Raw genomic sequence first — 20,770 nt, 5'->3', positions numbered from 1 at the left:
GTATTGTATTTTTTTGTATGACAAATTAAGTTAAAAACTAACAGAATATCATAAGTATGAGCATATATATTAACCCAAGTAATAAAACACTGTAGATCAATGGTGCAAATGGTGCATGGACAAGGTTCTGTGTTGAGCTTGAATTGAAAAATAACTAAAAGAATGATCTAATCTTTCTATTTTTTACTGTTGCACATTCTCTGTCGTTTCATATGACAAATTATGATTATAGAGCATGCTTTCCATTCACCATCCTTGTAAATCAACCTGCCTATGCTTTTGCACGGCGTGCAGGTCTCTGCGGCAGCCTACCTGCCTTAATGCTCCTCGTGCCTGTCAGTCAGCACGGGATCCTCCAATCACAGCGCACGTGAGCCCCTGACTCCTCCCCGGTGTATAATTGAAGTTTCTTTAGTTTCTCCGGCGGAGCCTGCACGCAGTGTTGTACGATCCGTGGAGGAATTAAAGCCACAACCGCGGGACCATGTTTTGCAGGAGCCTGAACGTGTGTGTGACCCTGTGTTTGTGGATTACAGCGTTAATGAGCCCGGGAAGTGTGTCCGCGAGAAAGCAGGACGACTCGTTCTTCACTGCCAGGATATACCGAGCAAGATGCGCCTCGAGATGCCTCAGCTTGCACATCACTCGCATCTCCGCTTTTTTCAAGCACTCTCAGGTACGAGCATGTGGTCTCAGACACGCGAACTTCTGGCGCTGGAAATGAGAAATAACTAGGTTTGAGATGTTGTGTTCATGAAATGAATAAGCGCTGGTCGAATCCTCCCCTTATATGTCAACCCTGTTCCTCTGGAGCCCATCGAGAGGAGACAGAGCAGGTCACTAATGGAGCTGAAATACTTTCACAGTTGTGTTTTCTGTCACTGGCAAGTGTCCTAAATCAGACCTCTCTAAACTAAATGTCACCAGAATAAAAGCACCAGTTGCAGAGGTAAGCATCTGTAAGAAGGGTTAAGTTGCTTAAAAAGTTGCCACATACTGGTCGTGTATATGGGCCGCTTTAAAATATATTAAATTATACACATTGCAGTATTGCGACTGAGGGATGATGGACGCCTTTCAGTGGAGCCAGTTTCCATTCATTACTTGCTAATCACTGGAAAAGGAGACACCCGCGTCTGTCAGTGCAAATGTGATGGGCTCAACCCCCGCTATGACTCTATACAGCGTTACTTTTCTGTTGTTGGTGTAAGGCATCTCATAGAGAGGAAACACTGCTTCATGTGAATATATTTTTACACTAGTAACCCCACAAAGCATGTGGTGATGCAGACTCGTCGGAAGCCTATACTATAAATTAGCTGTTTTCTTTTGTATGATTTGGTATGTGGTGTCAAAAGTTGTTTTCTACCCTCCACTGGACACACTGTTCTCCGCCAGGGCTCTGGAGAAAAGGACTGGTCCCTGATCCTTCCCCGCTCTGCTACGCTCCTTTTCACCACTTATCTATCTGGTGACCACCTTTATTCTCACTTCATTTGCATTTGCAAGGCTCGTCTTTCCCAAGGTGCATTAATACATCCGTAATTGTTCGACAACATTGGGGCACAAGGTGATTTAGTCTGTAGGTCTAATGAATCAACAGAGTGCATTGCGTTTTTCTTTGTCACCAATTAACTTTACTTTGCAAGTCCTGATTGCAGTTCTCAATACATGTCTGTGGGACACAGAGACTCACTGTGGTTAATTCTAGCAATGTCATTAAGGGGAGGGATGAATGCAGTTGACTGCATTTGTTTGGACAGAAAACCGCAGTGCTGTGCATCCAAAAGACACATATTGAAAACAGCAATTTTTAATTCAAAACTTGGCAAGCAGTGTTAAGGATTTGTTATGAGAAGAAGCCAGGGGTGTACTGGTGCTCTGGATTGCAAAATCTGTTGATTCCATTAATCACCACAGTACTGAGAAGTCAAATAACTGATGGAAGTCTCACCTCTAATGAACAGCTAATTGTGTATGTAATTGACTGCAGAGCTTCTTAGTCTGAGGGAGCCTGTTTTTCAGTGAGGGGAAAATGAGAGGGAGATATTTGTCTAAAGAGAGAAGCATTTTTGTGGTTAGTGATAAGCAAGGTCGATTGCGCAAGCTTGTGGGTCTAAGAATAGAATACAATTGTTGATAATCTGCGAAGACTGTCTGCAGAGGGTTTGCAACAGTCCTTTCATGTGTGAAAATGGGGAGTCTGGTCAGCTGCAAAAACATATCCCCCTACACTCCACCCCCTCCGCCCTCTACCCCCTGGCCCTGCCAATAAATGCCAGCATCACACCTCATAGGCATGTAGAGGATACACACTGAGCTACCAATGCTGCTCCGCCGAGGTCACCTTTCTGCTAAATGCTGGCTCCCAATTCAGCTAAATGCGATAAGCTCTAATATAGTGTTGCCATAACACTTGAGCATGCTCAGTCAGCGCAACCTACAGGTGGATCTGCTTCCTCTGCCAGATCTTATTACAGCAGCGGGCCGACAGGCAGCAGCAGCTCGGAGCTCCACTCCAGTGATTGAGACGACAGACCTCTTAATTCAACTCGGACATCCTTCAGAGGTCATTTAATACTCGATAGGAGAACCAAGACACACAACACTTTCCATTTGAATGGAAATGAAATACCTGGCTCGGTGTGAAAGCGGTGACTTTTGCGTACTGTTTTGTAATGCTTTACTGTGTTGACTCAATTTCTAGTAATATGGACCACTACTTATGTTGGTCACGGGACAAGAGACAATTTGTCTACTCAACACATTTAGCAGCTGGATTTTAAAACTCTGTTTTTCATATCCGATTTTATATGATCATACTGTGAATACTGGAATGATATTTGGAGAATTTAGCACTTGCAGATGTTCTGAACACTCACGTGTCTTTCTTTTTTCATGTAGCGGAATTCAAGGACAAATCTGAGACTTTGTTTTAATTGTTGCAATTATGAATTAGTGTGAAATAGACACAAGCATAAGGTTGCAGAGTTGGGAAACACTTGGGCTGTACATTGGTTGTCAGATTTATAGCAACTGTAGATTTATTGATATAATCATGTTTCCAAAAACAGATTTATTGACATTTTGCTCCACATTTGGGGAAATTGTCACCCCTAGTACAATAGACAGAGGGGAACACCCAACCATAAATATTAGCCTCGGACACTTTAAAATATTAAGAGCGAGCTGGGAGCCCTGTGCAATAATGTATTCTGAAAGCATCAGCCTTGTAGTGGAATATTTATGTGGGGACCTGTGAAGCCAAAAACAAGGTGTGTCCATGAGGTCTTGTTATTACACTCGAAGCAATAAAACCATTTTAAATTCAGTCATTCATTTCTACTGTGCCGCACAGTTAAGTCTAAGCATCTTGTTTGAGAGATTTGTGTTTTAAGCGAAGGGAAGAAAAAACATTGGAAAGTAGTTTTTCCGTGTCCCCTTGTTTTTGCCTTTGATATTAAATAACATGCGGTGGAATCAAACCTCCGCCAGTGCTTGTCTCATGTGTGGAGTTTTTTTATTAGTGAAGACAGCGGATGAATAGAGAACTATGTTGCTGGGCCTCACCTCTGTAAACGCTTTAAAAGCATGACAGTCCTGTCTGTAAATCTCAGCCTTCAGTGCTGCTACACCCTGAGCTACCTCATTTGACAAATAGCTTTCGTATCGAAGTGTGGACAACTTTTGCACCAGTGTTGTTTGAGATCTCTGAAACACCTTTCATGTTGACATTTAATGTGCGCTGGACACATTAGCTCACTTTCAGAGGTCTGTCAAATAATTCAGTTCAAGTGAATAATTGATGAGCAGAGTGGCCACGGCCCTCACACCCACTCAAGTCAAAGCCTTAATCTTGAGTCCCTTTATTTTAGTGCTGCATGTGTGCCCTTAAGGATCAGTTATTTTGGTGTTGCCCAAGGACCTCTGGGCTGTCAAAGGACACACAGAGACAGAGGCTGCCCTTTGAAGTCCCGTCTCCCATTTAACTTGACCGGAAATGTACAAGGTCTCAGACAGCAGCAGTATTCCTCCAGTATTCCAGAGAATTCAAACACAACTCATCGCTGTAATCTGAGATCCATTCAACACAAATCAGAGTCTTAGAGGAAACAAAAGAGTCCCATGTTCAAAAGGTGGAACGCTTTCCTCAAAGATAAAAGGGGTTTTGTCCACGTTCGCCTCAGTTGTCTAGACAATACAACACGCCCATGACCACCTGCTCGGTCTTCTCAGCTGACAGCACGCCATAATGTATCTCTGTGATAAACCCTATGTTTACATGACTCCGCCGGTGTCGCCAACAAAGCAGAGAGTTCACCTCAGCCTCGCATTCATACGCCACTGTCTGGTCTCCTCTCCTCGACCCCATCACACGGTAGGATATCTGGAAAGCATTCATTCACTTGAGTCCTTGACACTCCTTAGCACTGCATAATGTTAAGACTGCAGAGGAATGTCATGGTGAGTCAGAAGGATAAAGTCCTGACCTATAATTATTCCCCCGTTGGTCCCTGACACGGTGGGGTCAGGCCTGGACAGCTGGGGCAACATCCTGCTGCGCTTCTCTGGTATAGGGATGCTGTCGCGCAGCAAAATTAGCTCCTCTGTAGATCTGTCCCTGTCGCCATTGATGGATGGCTTAAGAAAGGTGTAAAAAACAGGATTGATGATTTACAACATGGTCTAGAGTTGTGACAATCTGTATGAATTATCCAGGGGCTCTGACTGCCGACCTAAATGTCAAGGTTTTATTTACGGAGTGTTCGGCATGGTTGGTTTGATGATTTTTACAAGTTAGCAAAGTCTACAAGGATTTTAATCATGCAATATATAACATGATGTATGACTAGTAAGAAATAATTCACATTTTAATCAACATTCAGCCAGGCAGAGGGAAGGTGTTCCACGACACAGGAAAGGGCAGACAACTTGCTGATGCACTCCTCAGCCAAGTTAGCGCTCCTTTCCATTTCATTTGGTAAAAAATGGAACGACTATTCCTCGTTTCCTTGGTGCTCAGACTCATATTTTTTTCATCCTTATCAACTGTTTTTTTGTTGAAGAGATTCTCCTAAGACATGACTATACAATCATGGATTCCTTTGAAGCCATTTGACCATTATCCTTGACACTAAAAGCACAGCACTTACTGGTACTGGATGTCAAATTAAACCCTTTAATGATAAGTTCTCTGCTAAGGTCTCATGGGAAATTTCTTCTGGATTACATTGTGGAAAAGGCTTTGAACTTGACATTGAACTTAAGCAGACTTTTTGCCTGCAGAGCCCGAAAGTTTGACTGTTACATTGCTTTCATTGAGAAATGCAGGGAACATCCCACATTGAAGCTCAGATTTAGATCATTGAGAGTGAATTTTTTTCATGAAACTATGTTGAGAATATTTGCATTAGATTTAAATCACTTGTCCAGAGGTGTAGTAAACCGGTGGCCTACAAAAGTCTATTATTTAACCTAATTGTCAATTCTTCTGACGCACATCACCTCCTTACATTTCATCTCTTTTTATGTTGACCAACTGCTCATTTATTTCGAGGCACTAGCCTTGCACAGTTATGTTTGCAGAGGATGACAGCATAATTCCTTGCCCGAATGGAATTCAGGAAATGACCACTTGCACAAGCCATTTACCCCCACTGGTATTTACAGATTGGGGATTTATAAATACACAGCACTATTAGGACCAAATGTTTACCTCGTTGACGCGCAGAAGGTGGCACTTCCACCGCAATTAGAGGAAATTGGCAGTATCTGCAATCTGCACAGGAGTGCTGACATCAGTTCTCGCCTCAGTGACCTTGGGGACGTCTGTTGAGAGATCAAACGGGCTCTCAGAAAAGCTGAGTTTACCATGCTCTGCTGAAACTGACCAGAGGTTTTCCCCCAGCACCCAGTGCCACTGACCCCACTTCCCTGCTCGGGTTACATCCATGCAAAGCTGACTCTTTGAAATATCTCTACTCTTGGCATTATTGTTACTCAAATGTGATCGGAGAGGAGAGGGTCAAAGCTGCAATTTAATTTCATGACTTGATAATCAAATTAATTGATGATATTTTCCCTTCTCTTTTTCAGAATAATGGATCCTTGGTTTGGTGCCAAAATCACAAGCAGTGCTCCAAGGTAGAACATATTTTCTTCTTTTCACAAGCGAGACATATGCCACATACAGTGAATGCCTCATTATCAGATGATAATGCAATATAAATTCTGCAAGACACGACATGACTAGTTTTGTCATGCCTGCAGAATCACTTTTGTTGACATAAACTAAGAGAATGAGAACAACTCTTTTCTTTACTCCGGCTTTCCTTGATACTCATTTCCTCCTATAATGGGATACAATGAAATATGATTTGAAAAGATTAAATGCATGTTGATTTATTAGGGCAAAACATGATTTTTGTACTACTCGTGCCTTCAGGAGTTTCAGTCAGATGCATTACGCTACACCTCCCGCAGGGCTTGTTTGTGTTTCGTGCCCCGTCCTAAAGAAGGTTGATACAAAGCTGGTGTTGACAGTTCCTCTGAAAAGATGGCGCTGACATGTTCTATCAGACTCTCCCAGAGCTGTTGACAAGGCCCTCGGAGATGTGCCGTATAGACTGCAGACAGAGAACACTATGGAGCTGAAATAAAGAGGATGATATGCTAGCCAAGTAGAACTCTGAACAGCGTGCTCTGTAGCTGTCAGAGGTTCTCTGGTCTCCTCACACAGACCGTGAAACCAGGATTTAATGCTGTTTGCCCATGTGGACTCGAAGTAGGTCATAGTCAACACATCTACATTGTCTAAATAAAACACAGGTGGGGGTGATGACGAATTAGATGTATGTATTTAGTGTTTTTTTTCTTACAAAAAAGTCCACAGACCTTGGTGTACTTGTAGAAAAATTAATGCATTTTGGGAATTTAGGGCTAATTACAGTCTTGCACTGATGGTGATTAATTGGAAATTCAAGAAAATGTAGATTTAAAAAAATAAAATTTCAATGCTTACTTAACACAGCCTCACATTCGGTGTAGATATTAATCACAATCAGTGTCTATTATCAACCGCCTCACAAAATGACCTCTCGTGTTTAATTTCTAAATTCCTCTTTGGAATTTCAAATTGTTTCCTTGGCAATTTGCATTTGCCTGGGATACAGCAGAGCCATTGTTCTCTGTGCTTCCTACGACATCTGCAAATGTATAGGTTTCTTTCCTTCCCCAATTTAGCAGATGTTCACAACATTACCATATCACTGAATGCGTCTCAATCTGTGTGCAAATTGTGAGCTTTGGTTGTTATATCATGTTTCTTTATTAATTAGGAAGTTGTATCATTGTACTCCATGCGGTAATCTGGGCATCTCAAGGTTGAGCACCATCCACTTCAGTTTGTCCCTAAAACAAAATGTGCAATGTCCTTTTGTGTTATCCTAAACCTTCTGTGACAAGTTAATGTAAAGGCAAGCCTCTTTTGCGTGCACCATAATGCTGTGAAACTTGTTTCTCTCCTTTCCACTGTGATTTCCAACATCGGCTCTTGGCACTAGCTGATCCCTAGTCGTTCAGCAGAGTTTGATATTTGAAAAAGGCTTTTGCTGGCTGTCAGTCCAAGCACAGCATACTGTTTTCATAATCAACCAAACTCTGCAAATGTCCCAAAAAACTCTTTATGGACTTCTTGTTCTCCTTTGCCCATAACAAGCATGTCAGTTAGCACTTCTTTATCCTACTGGTCGTCTGCAAATAAATGAGGCTGGATTTGATGTAAGCCCTTAAAAATAATGACATGCTTGTGTAACTGCTGCACAAATGTGGTGCTCGGCCTCTCTGTCGTTCCAAATCGTTTCAAGGGCTCCCTGAATTTAATCAATTTAATTGTATCCTAGGTTTTAAGTTCAGCCATTCAGGATGCGGGCCAGGGCACGGTGCTGGTGTTTAATTTGCGGCCAAAAGTCAACATTTTGGTAGCAAACACCACCACACTTCACATCCACATCAATGACTCGAGTGCACACTTGGGGCCTGTGTCAAAACACAGAGCTATTGTGGCCACTTTAACAATTGTACCAAATGGGCCCATGCTGTACAGTGGTTCCCTGTGAATAGCTCTACAGCCGCTGATTAGCCTCTTCAGTTCATGAACAGCACACAGTCAAACAGAGAGACAAAGGCAGTGGCTCCCGGGGAGTGCGTTAGGGCAGAAGGGCTGTCCACCCATAGCTCTGTTAAAGGGCCTCACGGAGAACCATGCCTGTGAGGAAGATGCGAGGAAGGGCTGCTTAATAATTTAGACAAAGATGCGGTGACCCCGTCCATCTGTCTGCGTTTTAGGAAATAAAAAGCCTCCTGCATCCATTTGTGGAGACAAAGTCATCCCGGTCATCTCGTATGCAGTGTCCAGAGCCTGCCTCGCTCTCCGAGTCCCCATTGTCATGGTAATTAACCTGCTTGCCCCCTCTCCAGAGCGGAGCGAGCTGGCATTTGGAGAGCTGGGGTGTCATTATCATGCCATAACATTGGACCAGCAGACAAACTCCATTCATGAGACGCCAGCAGAACAGACAGCAGGCATTTTCTATGAGCTATTGTCATTTTGTCTCCCTACTGTTAACGCTCCCCACTTTGAATGTGTTCCCTGAAAGTTTTCAAAACTCCAGGGTGTTCTCTTTTTTGTGCCGGTGCAAAGAAAACAGATTTTGTGCGTGTGCATGGGCGAGAGTGTGCAGGAGCAGCCAAGAAGCTTTCCACATTCAGAACATGGCTGATATTAGTTGGGTTTGCTTTCCCCCTGTAGGTGTTATGCATGCTCTGAATAAAATGCCAGGGTTGACTTAAGGCAGCTAAATGCCGCTCCACAACAAAGCAAAGCACTTCATTACTCACACTTCTCTCCGGGAAGGAGGAGAAGAAAGGACATGTGCATTATGCCTTGATAAGTTGGCCTGGGGTGAGTCACTGGACCGTGGCCATCACTTATATATCCTGAGGAAGAAAAGTGTCATACTTTTCTTGTAAACACACTGAATATCCTGAAATAAAACAATCTGTATGCTTTTTTACCTCCGTAGAGACTGATCTCTCAATGAACTAGATTGAGTGATGAATACTGAGCTGAAGAAAAATAAATATAACAAAACATCTTTTAGCAGCAGGGGGATTTTGACTTTGCTTTATATCTCTCTAAACCTGCCAAGTCTCTGCCCTTTTATTCATCGAGACTTTCCAGAGGGAAAAGCTTTAGAAAGCAACATTGTCTAGTTGCCATTTGACGGAAATGAGTCGTGCATGTCTTTCATAGATGTCTCACATATCCCAGGTGGCTCTTTTGAGAACTCCTTCCTCCCAATCACAGTCTGAGCTGCACATACCAGCGCGAGAATACGAAGTGTTTACTCTTTTGGATTACATGCGCTTTCTCCCTCAATGTCGGAAGCTTTGGAGTCCTTTGCCTGAATAACAATCACTGGAATGCTACTATGTCTCATTCAAAAGTGTCTTTCTTGTCAACCACCCTCCCCCAACCCAAACACCACATTTTCTCACGGCAAAATAATATGGTCAAACTTCCCATCAGTTTTTCTCTTTCGGGTCAGTTAAACACATAAAATTAACTCAAAAGTTCCATCTCATTCTTCAGTTTGTATGGATCATTATTCAAAACTAAAATAACTGTGCACTCTTTGGAGAATGATCCCTTTTACTCTAAACTTGCAAGTGTGTCAATGCAAGTCTATTGTGTGGTCATCTTTTTTCTTTCGCTGTAGGCAGTATGTTTAAAATAAGCTGTGATAAAGTGGCTGCTGGTTGGTAGGTTTACAGCTGGACATAGCTTGGATTGTTAGGTGCTTAAAACAACTTCAAAGCACCTTTTGGTCATGCTGAGGCCAGACGCTCGTCTCACCTCCCTGTGTCAGCCACATTACCAGCACCAACACCTCAGCAAGCCGGACTAGAAATCAATCTGTCAAGTGGGCAGTGTGTCTGGATTGCCAGTCTGTGGAGTTGCTAAACGGACTGTATTTGAGACACTGTTTTTTTTTTTTACCAGTCTGACATCATTGATTTTTTTATTGCATACATGTACATATATATGTGGAAGATTTCTGAGTCAGTGGTGATCATGTGGCCGCCGCTGTTCTTTTTCAGAAGCCTTTGTTCTTGTATTCTATCTAGTTTTAGGCAGTGTTGGTGCGTGTGTGTGGGTGGCGGAGGAGTGTGAAGCAGGGCTGGTCAGTCCCAGCAGGAAGGACCTGATCTGGACATGGTTGTTAAGTTTCATTGGCCAAAGGGGGGGTCGCTTCATTGGCTGCTATCTGTGGAGCTCATTATTCACATGGTGGGTGGCAGAGAATGGAAACCCCCACAGCAGAAAACTAAAGACGTGGCCACAGGAGAGGAGGTGAAAAGGCAGTGGAACTGCAGTTTGAGGCGTCCTCAGCAGTGAACGCTCACATCTTAAGCTGCTCTCTGTGATGCTGTCTGTTCCACATTTGAGTGATGCATGTTCCAGGAAATCCTCCACGAAGAAATGCATTCGCTGTCTTACACCAACCTGCGTTTTTATTGATCCCACAGGGCGGGGGCCTTTTTTTTTTAATAGTAGCCATCTATTTTCTGAGATAATCAACCTTTCACATATAGCCTGACTTCACATGTCATCCCTGTCAGAACGGATTTCAGTCCCTTGAAGGATTAATGTAATTAAAGCTCCTGTAAAATCCTCTTTTCGCAATAATGACCAGTCACACTGAGACAAGCTGTCATTTAAGTGTTTATTTTCTTTCCTAGGATGGATTGGATGACTATCATAGATTGCAGAACCTCCGTCATGTTGACTGTGATGTCTTTACCCTCCCAAGATTACATGTTTAGAAGTACTTGAGCAAGAAATTATTCCACAGCTGTAGTTATGGTCTTTGTTAATATATCGTTGCAGAATAGTCGTGCCAGCAGTCAAGAGAAGATTAGAATGTAAGATTCTTAAAGCTCATGTACTTAGTAGATGTGGGCTTATCAATTTATTCCAGTTCCACTCAAAGCTGCTGCATCCCGCAGATAAATCCCACAGATTGTCTGTGACAGTTTCAGGACAACTGAGAAACCAGAATGTGTGTCAAAGACTCGCTGATTGACAGTCTCTTAACCTTTGCCCTGGACATGGCTACTTCAGTCGATTTATTTTTTAGTTTCCAGACTGTACATGCTTCAACGATGAAGAAAGTTGCCATCTTTGGTTTCTGTTCTTTATTTTTAATATGACTCGGAGCAGCGTCCCCCTCAGCGTGCCCAGCTTCGCCCTTTCTTTGTACAGCCGTTGTTCAGCTTTTTGAAATGCATATCAAAGAGAAATCAATCATCACATCAGGCGAAGAGAATACATTATACTGCTGTTATTGGGCTGCACATTGTTTCTCAATTTTTATGTATGCTGGTGTTAGAGGAGGCTGGAGAGGGCAAGTAGGATTAGTGAATTTCAAGTGTTTCTGAGTCAAATAAACAAGTGAAGATAGTGGTTGAATGTGACTGCAGCACGGGATTAGGGGGGCTTTACTCCCTTCAACGACGTGTCGTGTTTTACATGTTGTCGGCCTACATTGAGACACAGAATCTCCTGGTCTCATTATATTTGAGATGAAGAGTGGATTGAGACGGCTTGAGTGGTCACTGTAAGAACAAGCCTGCAACAGCTGGCATCCTTTTTGCTTGTTTATTATCAACTCAATAGGCAATGACAGAAAAGCATTTTCTATCATCTACAAGTTCATTATTGTTGCTGTAAATAAACTGTGCAGACAGTTTCACTGAACGTCTTTGGCGCCAAGGAAGCATTTTATCATTTGATCGCATTATCAACTCCGCACTTGTGCATCTGTCACCGTGACGTTATTCAGTGCGCCGGCGTCGGAGTAGATCCAGTAAATCATGTCTGATCTGATGTGGGGCCATTCGGACCAAATGGCTGACAAGAGTTTGGATATTCCATGCCGCGTCACAGAGAAGGGCCTCCTTTATCCTCAATCTGACGCCGCATGATGGATACATCCTGTTGAGTCTGATTGTCATGAAATGTAAACTGAGCGCAGACGTAGGTGATAACTGAGGCTCTAGTTACAGCCACTGTAAGTTTGACTCTTGTCACTGCAGAATACAACATCATGAGACTGCAGAGGACCTGTAAGAGAAGGAGCCCTCACAGAGGAAGAGGGGGGGGGGGGGCATCAGTGTGTGTGTGTGCGGTGCATGGGGGGGTGTCTGGGTGAAACTTCAGAGTCATTAAGTATTAAGTGAACTGCTATTGCATTCCACAGCACACAAAGCACAATTCTAGCTCCGTTGTGAGGGTTTTTTTTGGCTCATAAATAAGGCAGGCACCTCTGATTGTGGGGTAAATGTATAATTCATGCACTGCCCCTCCTGCTCCTCCTCTTTTTCTTCTCACTTTCTGCCAAGCTATTCCTTTTCAGCTCTTTGTTGTCTGCACCCTCAACTGCATTTAAATTAATAATTAAAGTGATGCTCAAAGAGCGTCTGACACTACCTGCTTGGTTACTCACCGTCTGCGAGCCAAGTTTTGAGAAACAAAATAGAACGTCTTGAACGATATGTTTCAGTTCAGCCCCACTGGAGCTGGAATACTACAGTGTTTTGGTTGATTGTAAATATGAAGGAATTATGACACTGCATCACTTGCAGCACAAGTCCCTCTCAGGACTGTTAAACGCTTTCAGATTGGTAGAGTGTCATAGACGATACTTTCTATCAGACATGGTCAAAACCATTTAGACTTTTGTTTTAATTTTTCAAGTGGTGCAGCATGTTCTTAACAGAAAGCTTGTGCTTCCTCAGACCATCTATGACAGAAGTGATGATGCAGGCATCTATGACACCTAATCACAAATTCTTATTCAGTTTGGACACCTGCAGCTTTGTGAGAAAGATGAACACTAATATATATATATATATATATATATATATATATATATATATATATATATATATATATATATATATATATATATATATATATATATATATATATATATATATATATATAAAAAATCTGGCACCCCATACAGGCATCATGCACTTCCAACACTTCAGCAGTGGGAGCAAATACAGCTCCAACAGCTTCAAGGAGCTCCAACATGCTGTAATTGTTGTCCTCTCTTGCTCCAAATACAGTGCTGACACTGTGGCTGGGCCGTGTGGGTTTCCTGTTAGTTTGCAAAGGCTTATTTAATTGCAAAATAGAAAACCTCACAGCAACCACTGCGGTATAGTTTTATCAAGGCACCCCCTGAAATATCAGACCAACACTTTGTATGAATATTTAAGAAGCACTTTTATTGACACACACAGATTTTTCTGTTAGTTCAGGTTGCAAATGAAACGTCAACATTGACTTAATAATTCCAACAGCTCGAACACAATTCTTAAATTATATTTTGCCATTTAGATAAGCAAACTTCTGCTCATTGGGGAATCTCATTTTATATTTATCAGCACACATGTGAGCTTGCTGAGGATATGGTTGCAAACTTGCATCTCAAGTTAGCAAGCTGTTAATCTTGTTGATCGACTTGATCCACTGTCTGCTCACACACAAGCTGATTTACAGCAGTGCAGAAATTAATTACACAATATTTTATGGACGTAAGACGCTATAAGGTTGCGGAGGGTTGAGGAAATGGCGTGTCAAGTCTTAAATAACAGCTCAGAACAGGAGATCTTCTTCCTGATTTACTCGCCATATTTTTACAGTCGTTTGGAACTTTATGGCACGTCAGAGATGTATTGGAAAGCCTTGCTATTGTATGATTTTACACTCTTTCACATCACAGCTCCAGAACCTGAAGAAATAGCTTTCTGTCTGTGATCATCAGCAACTAGGCTGTTTTGTTTTTGGATGATAATCAAGCTGACTTTAAATTCTGAAAGGCAGCTTGAAGTAAGGCCTGCGTGAGAATTGTAGAGGAAATACGAGAAATCCTCATCAGTGATGGTCCTCATTGTGGCTTTTCACAGACCGACAGAGAGTCCGGAGTCATGATGGATTTTAAAATATATATTCACCTGTCTAAAGTTTTTTTTTTCCATCTTAGTGCTTTTAGTTTTCTAAATGTTCTCAATGCCAAGTTTCATCTTATATCATGGGGTTTCCAACAAATAAATTGTGCACCACCACAACAATTTTGAATGTTGTGGTGGTGTGTTGTGGTCGATATGCTGAATATCTATGGGCTTGGGATGGTTGATCGGATAAAGCAAGCAATTTGAAATAGTCACTGTGGGGTCAGAGAAATTATTGTGGCCATTTTACAAGTTCTTTGACATTTGATTGACAAAATGATTAACTGATCAGTTAGTGGTAAGTTCTGTTAGTTGCGGCGCTACTTGAAAGCTAAGTTTCGTGACTTCTGACTCCCTCTGTAAGTTGCTTTGTGCCTCAGATTGACCAAACCCTCCACACAGGTTTGGTCATTGACATGTTTTTCATGTCATTCTGTTTATAATAACTAAATGCACAATTGAAATATGAAATGTGAATTTGTATAAAGGCTTTGTGCGATTTAAGTGGCTTAATGTCATAGAGCTTATTTTGGGCATGCAGTGCTTTGTGCATGGGCGGTGTTAGGTAATTGGTAATTAGGTAAACTTCAAAAGGGTAAAACTCTTGCAGCCATCATCAGTGTCTTTGATAAAATGTTAAAGTTAAGTGGGGTGGGACTTAAGGCTGATTTATACTCGGGTTTTACGCAGAGACGCAAGCACGCAAGACATGCATGGCCGACCTTGCGTGGTCAAATCGGCCATTTTGCGTGCGGCACCCCAAATTTCTGACTATCCGTCAAAGCTACGCGAGCCGTATGCAACCCGGAAGGCTGTGATTGGTCCGCTAACCACGTCCTTTCTGAGTCTCTCATTTCCGGTTTTATAGCATAATACCGCTATTTTTAAAAGCCGTAGCAGAAACACGAACAATGGATCTTGTTGAAGAACGTCTGGCTGAAGAGGACCACAAATATAAGCATGTATATAACCCGTCTGGCGGAGTATAAGGACACGCAGATGGAGGTGAATTCCTGGAGGGAGATATCGATGAATGTCGGTGTGCAGGTCGTTGCGCAGGTCGTTGCGCCACCTAATGTTCTGGCGTATGGAAAACGCAGGGGAACTAAAAATCTAAACGAGTCCGTCATTCCGACTGCGTGGCCAGCCGTTGTTGGAGTTGCAGAAGTATAATTCAGCCTATAGTCAGACATGGTGGTACGGTTGCTTGCAAACTAACTCTTCATCCACCACCTTCAGTGAATATATATTTTGCCAAGATTGCATTGAATGGCAAACTTAAATCCAGATTTGTTTTGTGTGCTGGTCTTACAACAGAGACAAAACATGTGTCAGTGGCATCAACTGTGTTGTGCGGTTGGCTTTAGGCCTGGAAAATACACAAAATTAAACAAGTTAGAGGTTACAGAAACATGGCCCCGTAATATTGCTGGCAAGTGAAAGTGCGATGGCCATGTTTGTGAAAGATGTATCACATGATAAAAAGCTCTTTCTTTGTTTGCTCTGCAATGTGAGCCCGGTGTTTTCAAATGTATCTACTTTGGAAAGAGTTTTGGAAAGCATCAATTTTTCTGAGCATGTTCTCCCTGGCTTTGTGCAGATGGTAGGCAAAAAAAGGAGTGAAAATATGTGTTTTAAAATGTGTCAGGAGTACAGCGAACGTGGTATGGGAATGTAGGAGAATGAAAGGCGGATAAGAAACGACGAGGGGAGATGACAGCCAAATGAAAGTGAAATAGAGTGAGAAGTGAGTGACTACGTGGAGTAAGTGCCTAATTTCAGGAGAGGGGGGCGCCGAGCTCGGCGACTCGCTCCCGGATGGGTCGATAGATATGAGCACGGGGCCGAGACCTGCCGGAATAATTGAGTCCAGTTGCAGGGAGTGTGAAAAGCGCCGGGGCAGCAGAAAATAGCCATAACTCACTGAGATTGGTGGAGGTGAGATTTACAATATGTGTGATCAACAACAGAGATTTCTCTATATCTGAGTCTCCCAGAGAAGCAGACAGCTGCTGGCCTGCCCCACGGGACGGCAAAGGCACCTTGTAAAAGCCTGTTGGCACCACTTGAGCTTTACTGACCATCAGTGCTGGGACTGATACGTTCGGCTCGGATAACAGTGAAAAACAAGTTTGAGAAGTCCACATTTTTAGATGCAGGACCCTACATGTACGGGTGCATGGTTTTGTGTCTGCTGAATTAAATTTACTAAATAACAAAATCAGTCATAGCCATCTCATTCATCTCCCTATGACTGTACTAATGTGTTCTGGCAAAATGTCATCTGCATCAGCATGAATTATCACCCATCATTTATTTTGTATACACTGTGTATTGTTAAGCCCAGGGGCAATCTCGACTGGTAGCAGTTCATGCTTCATTAACTAAAACAAAGCACTTTCATGACATTTTATTTATGCGCTTTTTCATAGTTTATGTTATTCCAGCTACCCACTTGGGGCAGTTAGCAGTTTTATGATGGGTGTAGATAACTATGCTCCAGTGATGGGGAAAGGCAGTTACGTGCACACCAATCCCCCCTCCCCCTCCCTCATCCCCCATCTCTTTCCCTTTTCTTACCCCATCTTCCCCCTCTTCACCCCCTCGGCCTCATCCCACCAATGACAAAGTGAAGATGGGCTGTGGCATTGGCTGCCATTCAGCCTGACTCTCTCATCGGCCCCACAGAATGCCTTTCAGGGTCCCCCAGAGTAACAACTGCTGCGTTTTATTACAGCGTGAAATGGGGAGTGAAAGACTGCTATGGATGTTCCTACTTAACCATGCAGAATGTGTCACTGTTGGGTAGGAAGATAAGGGGACAAAGGGGAAATCAGCCGTTCAAATGCTTTTGTTAAGACTAAGGGCTCTGGTAAGTAGAAGCAACCCCATGCTCTTGTTTACATCTCAAAGTAGAACCAGTTGTGTCTTTTAAGTAGAAATTTGTTCGGAGATATGTTAACATATCATTGGATGATTACATGCATTCCTTGCGCTATTCAAACAGATGGTAGCTGTGTTGCCAGCTGGAGAGATTTGCTTGAGGGAGACCCAGACATTGGCACCCAAACCCAGCAGATACACTATGTCCAGCTCAATTATGTCTTCAACTCCAGTTCCATGGTCTGTTATCCCAGAATAGATCTCAGAAGTCACATTATCCCAGCCATCGACGGCGCAAGATGACCAGCTGTTTAAGGGCCTTGTTGGAACCAACTAATATTTGCCAACTAATATTTGCCAACTAATATTGCACAAGACCCTTTGAAACATGTTATGGCACTATCCAAGCATGCTTTTGTCGTCATTGGTACGATGGTTTTACATTGAGTACCAAACTCCGCAAATGAGAATCAGGCAATTGATTGATGAGAGCACCTTTGTAATTATATCCAGCCGTCCTATTTGCTTTGGCAAGACATCTGTCGTCAGCCCTCCACTTACCTCCTTGAATGTCAGATTGTGGGTGTGGCTGGGGTGAAACGCTGATAGATTGTCAGTTTTCAGCACACCTGCAGGGAGCTCCCACTGCCTCCACACAAATGCTCATCGTTTTTTAAGGTTACCGCTCATTCAGAAAAAAACCCTCTCCTTATGATGTATAAGCTTTTAAATACAACTTCCTGTTAGACTTTAACAATGTTTTGAGAACCTTTTGCTTTGAAGAGTTAAAAAGAAAAACTGAGACTCTTAGGGTGAGACAACACTAAACACAGCCAGCATTCTGATCTGTGTTGCAATATCCCTGGTACTGGCTGTGTTAATTCATGCTGCTTGGCATGCAAGCCCGAGCATCTCGAAGTAATGATGATTCAATTTTCACTTGTATAGTTGTGATTGTGGTGAACCAGAAAAAGATTCATACTCGTGAAAAGCCAAAGGAATGCATTCAGTCCATGCACACAAGATCTTTCAATGAGTAAAATGAGCTTGATCCCCTGGCTTATGTGTGTATGTTCAGTGATTTGTAGAAGGGATTTGGGGGCTTTAACATGTGCGTCTATTGGCTGGACGTCCATCAGACACTGGTGCAGCACACAGTTATTGTTCCTGCGCCGCGGTAGTGTGAGGCTGGGATGCTGATGTCGCTGCTCCTGCCCATCTTTGCTGCAGGCTCTACTCTCGGAGGACACAATTGAGTACGGGAATTAATGATATAAGGTCACCATATTATTAATAGAAGATGATGATAAAACTACATTTGCTCTGTGGGAGCTGAGGCATAGCTTTGACAGCACAATTGAGCTCATATGTCATCTTAAATCTCTGAGGTGTTCCAGTGGTTTCACCTGATCAGCTCGGTGGAAACCACATTACTTTTATTTGGAGCCCTCAGCTGTCATAACTACACTCTCTCCCTCCAAGGTGTCCAATAATCCCTCCGGCACTTGATATGTTATAATATCACTAGAGGGATGTCTATATTGCTATGAAGTAATTAAGAAAGTACCTTCCCTCACAGCCTCATCCACCCTTTGGAGATGACTGCTCGACACTCAACACACTCTCCACACATGGCTTCCCGAGATGCGGCCGAGCAAAGCTGAGAGCTGAAGCTCAGTGTAAATTAGAGCTGGCAGACATGTGCGTGGTCCTGATTACAGCATCGTCTTCCAGAAGCAAGGTTTATGTTTCACCGTGTGCCCGTCCAGAGCACTCCATAAAAAGCAAATAAACTTTTCCCTGGCAATGGCATAATAACGACGAAGTTGGTTAATGAGCATAATAAAGAGTCATAAATACTACTCTGCCCCCTGACTGAGATGTGAAATATCTTACATCAACTTAAAAATATACTCCTTCAGTAGGTGCCCTCATTTCACCACTCTTCAGTACAATACTTAAGATAACACTATGTTGTTCTGATGACTTTTTTGGGAGATTTATCTCCCTCTCCCACTGAACGAACCTATTGGACAGTCCCAGATGAAGAATGTGTTGAAAATGTACTGCTCGGCCTCTTCTAAGTAGTGTAACTGATGCAGGAGTCTAAATTAAATAGAGTTGAATGACTGACTTTGGCAGGTCTCTGGTTGGTGTGGTTTGGGCTGCTCCCAGTACAGCATAGAAGCAGCCTGGCAGTGGTTTGACTGTTTGACTTAGCCTGCTCTTCTCTTTCACACCAGCTCTTTGTGGCCAGCAACAGGAGCATATAAAACCCTTGCTTCTCTCAGTGCCATCTGAACATATTCTCTTTCCTACAGCAGCATCTGCCTGATTCTATTGGAAAACATGGACCTTTGTGTTGAATTGCATTCACTTTTATTGAATTTGATCCATCCAGCATGAGTTGTAATATTTAAAGCAAGAGGAGTTTGACTAGATTGGTAAAGTTTCATTTTCAAGTTTATCATCCCATTATGTTTGGCAAAATGACTTTGAGTTCCACTCATGCTGAGGTTTTTCTTTTATCCCATGTCTATGCCAAGCATTCACTAGATTTGTTCCACGTGTCAAATGAGGGAATCCCAAGAACATTAAACCAAGTGTATCATTTACGAAGCACTCTCTGTTCCGCGTGGTAAAGAGAAGAGAGGTTGGTGCCGGTGCCAGAGGGTATCAGGCCCAGACATGAGCGGCAGAAGTGGTGGGATAAGAACGAGGCGTAGACAGTATACGGGAGGCTAGGAGTGTTAAGGCATGAAGAAAGAACCCGTCAGGACACACCAAATCCAAGCATCAGTAGAGTTCTAGATGCAGCAAGGGTGTGCCTGACTGCTCATAACGGACAACCCCATTGCCTTATGTTTGCTTTCGCAGGAGATGGTTTATGTGCTTTGATGGTATGCCAGGGATCTGTAACAAAAAGAGGTGTGACTGGTTGTTTTGAACGTGCAGGGGAAGTGGCTGATTGAGGTGTCTGTCAGACCGCCAGCGCCCGAGCACAGAAGGCACCATCTACGCAGCATTGGCTCTTTGATGTGGCTCGCTCTTTGAAGAACTGACACCCTTCTCCCCTTTTCACAGTGCCTGGAGCCCTGCAAGGAAACCTGGGACCTGAAGGAGAACCAGTGCCAGGATTTGTGCGAGGTAAGTCACTACCACAAATATCGTGGTCGTCTCAGACTGAAGTGTTTGAGCTTTTCATACTTAGTGGGAAAATTCAATAAGAGGAAAGTTTGAGAGGAGTGTAAAGTAACTCTTTCTGCGTCGTAATGACACTCTCTGTGAGGCTGAATCAAAGCGGTTTGAATGTACCCACCGCTCTGGTGAGTCATATGCTGAAATGTAAACAGGACAATCCCTGTTAGCTCACAGAGCTGCCTGTTTGCAACAGGTCAGTCTTTCAAAGTAATCTGACATAAATTTTCCCTTCCTTCTTCTCATCCTCCCCCTACTAGCCGCTCTTTCCCAAGAAACACTATGAGTGTCTTACGAGCTGTGAGTTCCTAAAGTCAGTGGAGGGGGTGAAGCAAGGCGACTGTCCTGCCCCGGAAAAGGCCAGCGGCTTTGCAGCAGCCTGCGTGGAGAGCTGTGAGGAGGATGGAGAGTGTTCAGCCGTGAAGAAGTGCTGTTCCAACGGCTGTGGCCACACCTGCCAGCTGCCAAAGAATCTCTACAAAGGTAATACTATAAAGGGTAACCCCGCACCACGTTGTCTTGCAATATAATCATTTTAACATTACAAATTGTTAAAATTGTAATACTATAGCATGTTTTGTAACAAGACTGTTACATTGTATTG

The 20,770-nt window shown here is 43.0% G+C and overlaps 1 protein-coding gene across 1 annotated transcript in view; it reads left to right on the top strand.

Annotated features, from left to right (window-relative positions):
* The first annotated feature begins 447 nt into the window (after positions 1-447).
* The window catches only part of LOC137782835 (anosmin-1), a 38,168-nt gene continuing 17,845 nt past the window's right edge, over positions 448-20,770 (top strand). Inside the window, exons 1-4 of the mRNA XM_068572501.1 lie at positions 448-676; positions 6,097-6,144; positions 20,053-20,115; positions 20,427-20,649. Of these exons, the coding sequence (XP_068428602.1) occupies positions 485-676; positions 6,097-6,144; positions 20,053-20,115; positions 20,427-20,649 (526 nt within the window). The 5' untranslated portion in view covers positions 448-484. The remainder of the gene's footprint in view (positions 677-6,096; positions 6,145-20,052; positions 20,116-20,426; positions 20,650-20,770) is intronic.

Source organism: Clinocottus analis, unplaced genomic scaffold (assembly GCF_023055335.1).
Source record: "Clinocottus analis isolate CAN_PGR_092001 unplaced genomic scaffold, fCliAna1.0.p SCAF_12, whole genome shotgun sequence".
NCBI classification, from domain to species: domain Eukaryota; kingdom Metazoa; phylum Chordata; class Actinopteri; order Perciformes; family Cottidae; genus Clinocottus; species Clinocottus analis.
The sequence above is the reverse complement of the archived record's forward strand: the minus strand, read 5'-3'. Positions and strand labels throughout refer to the sequence as shown.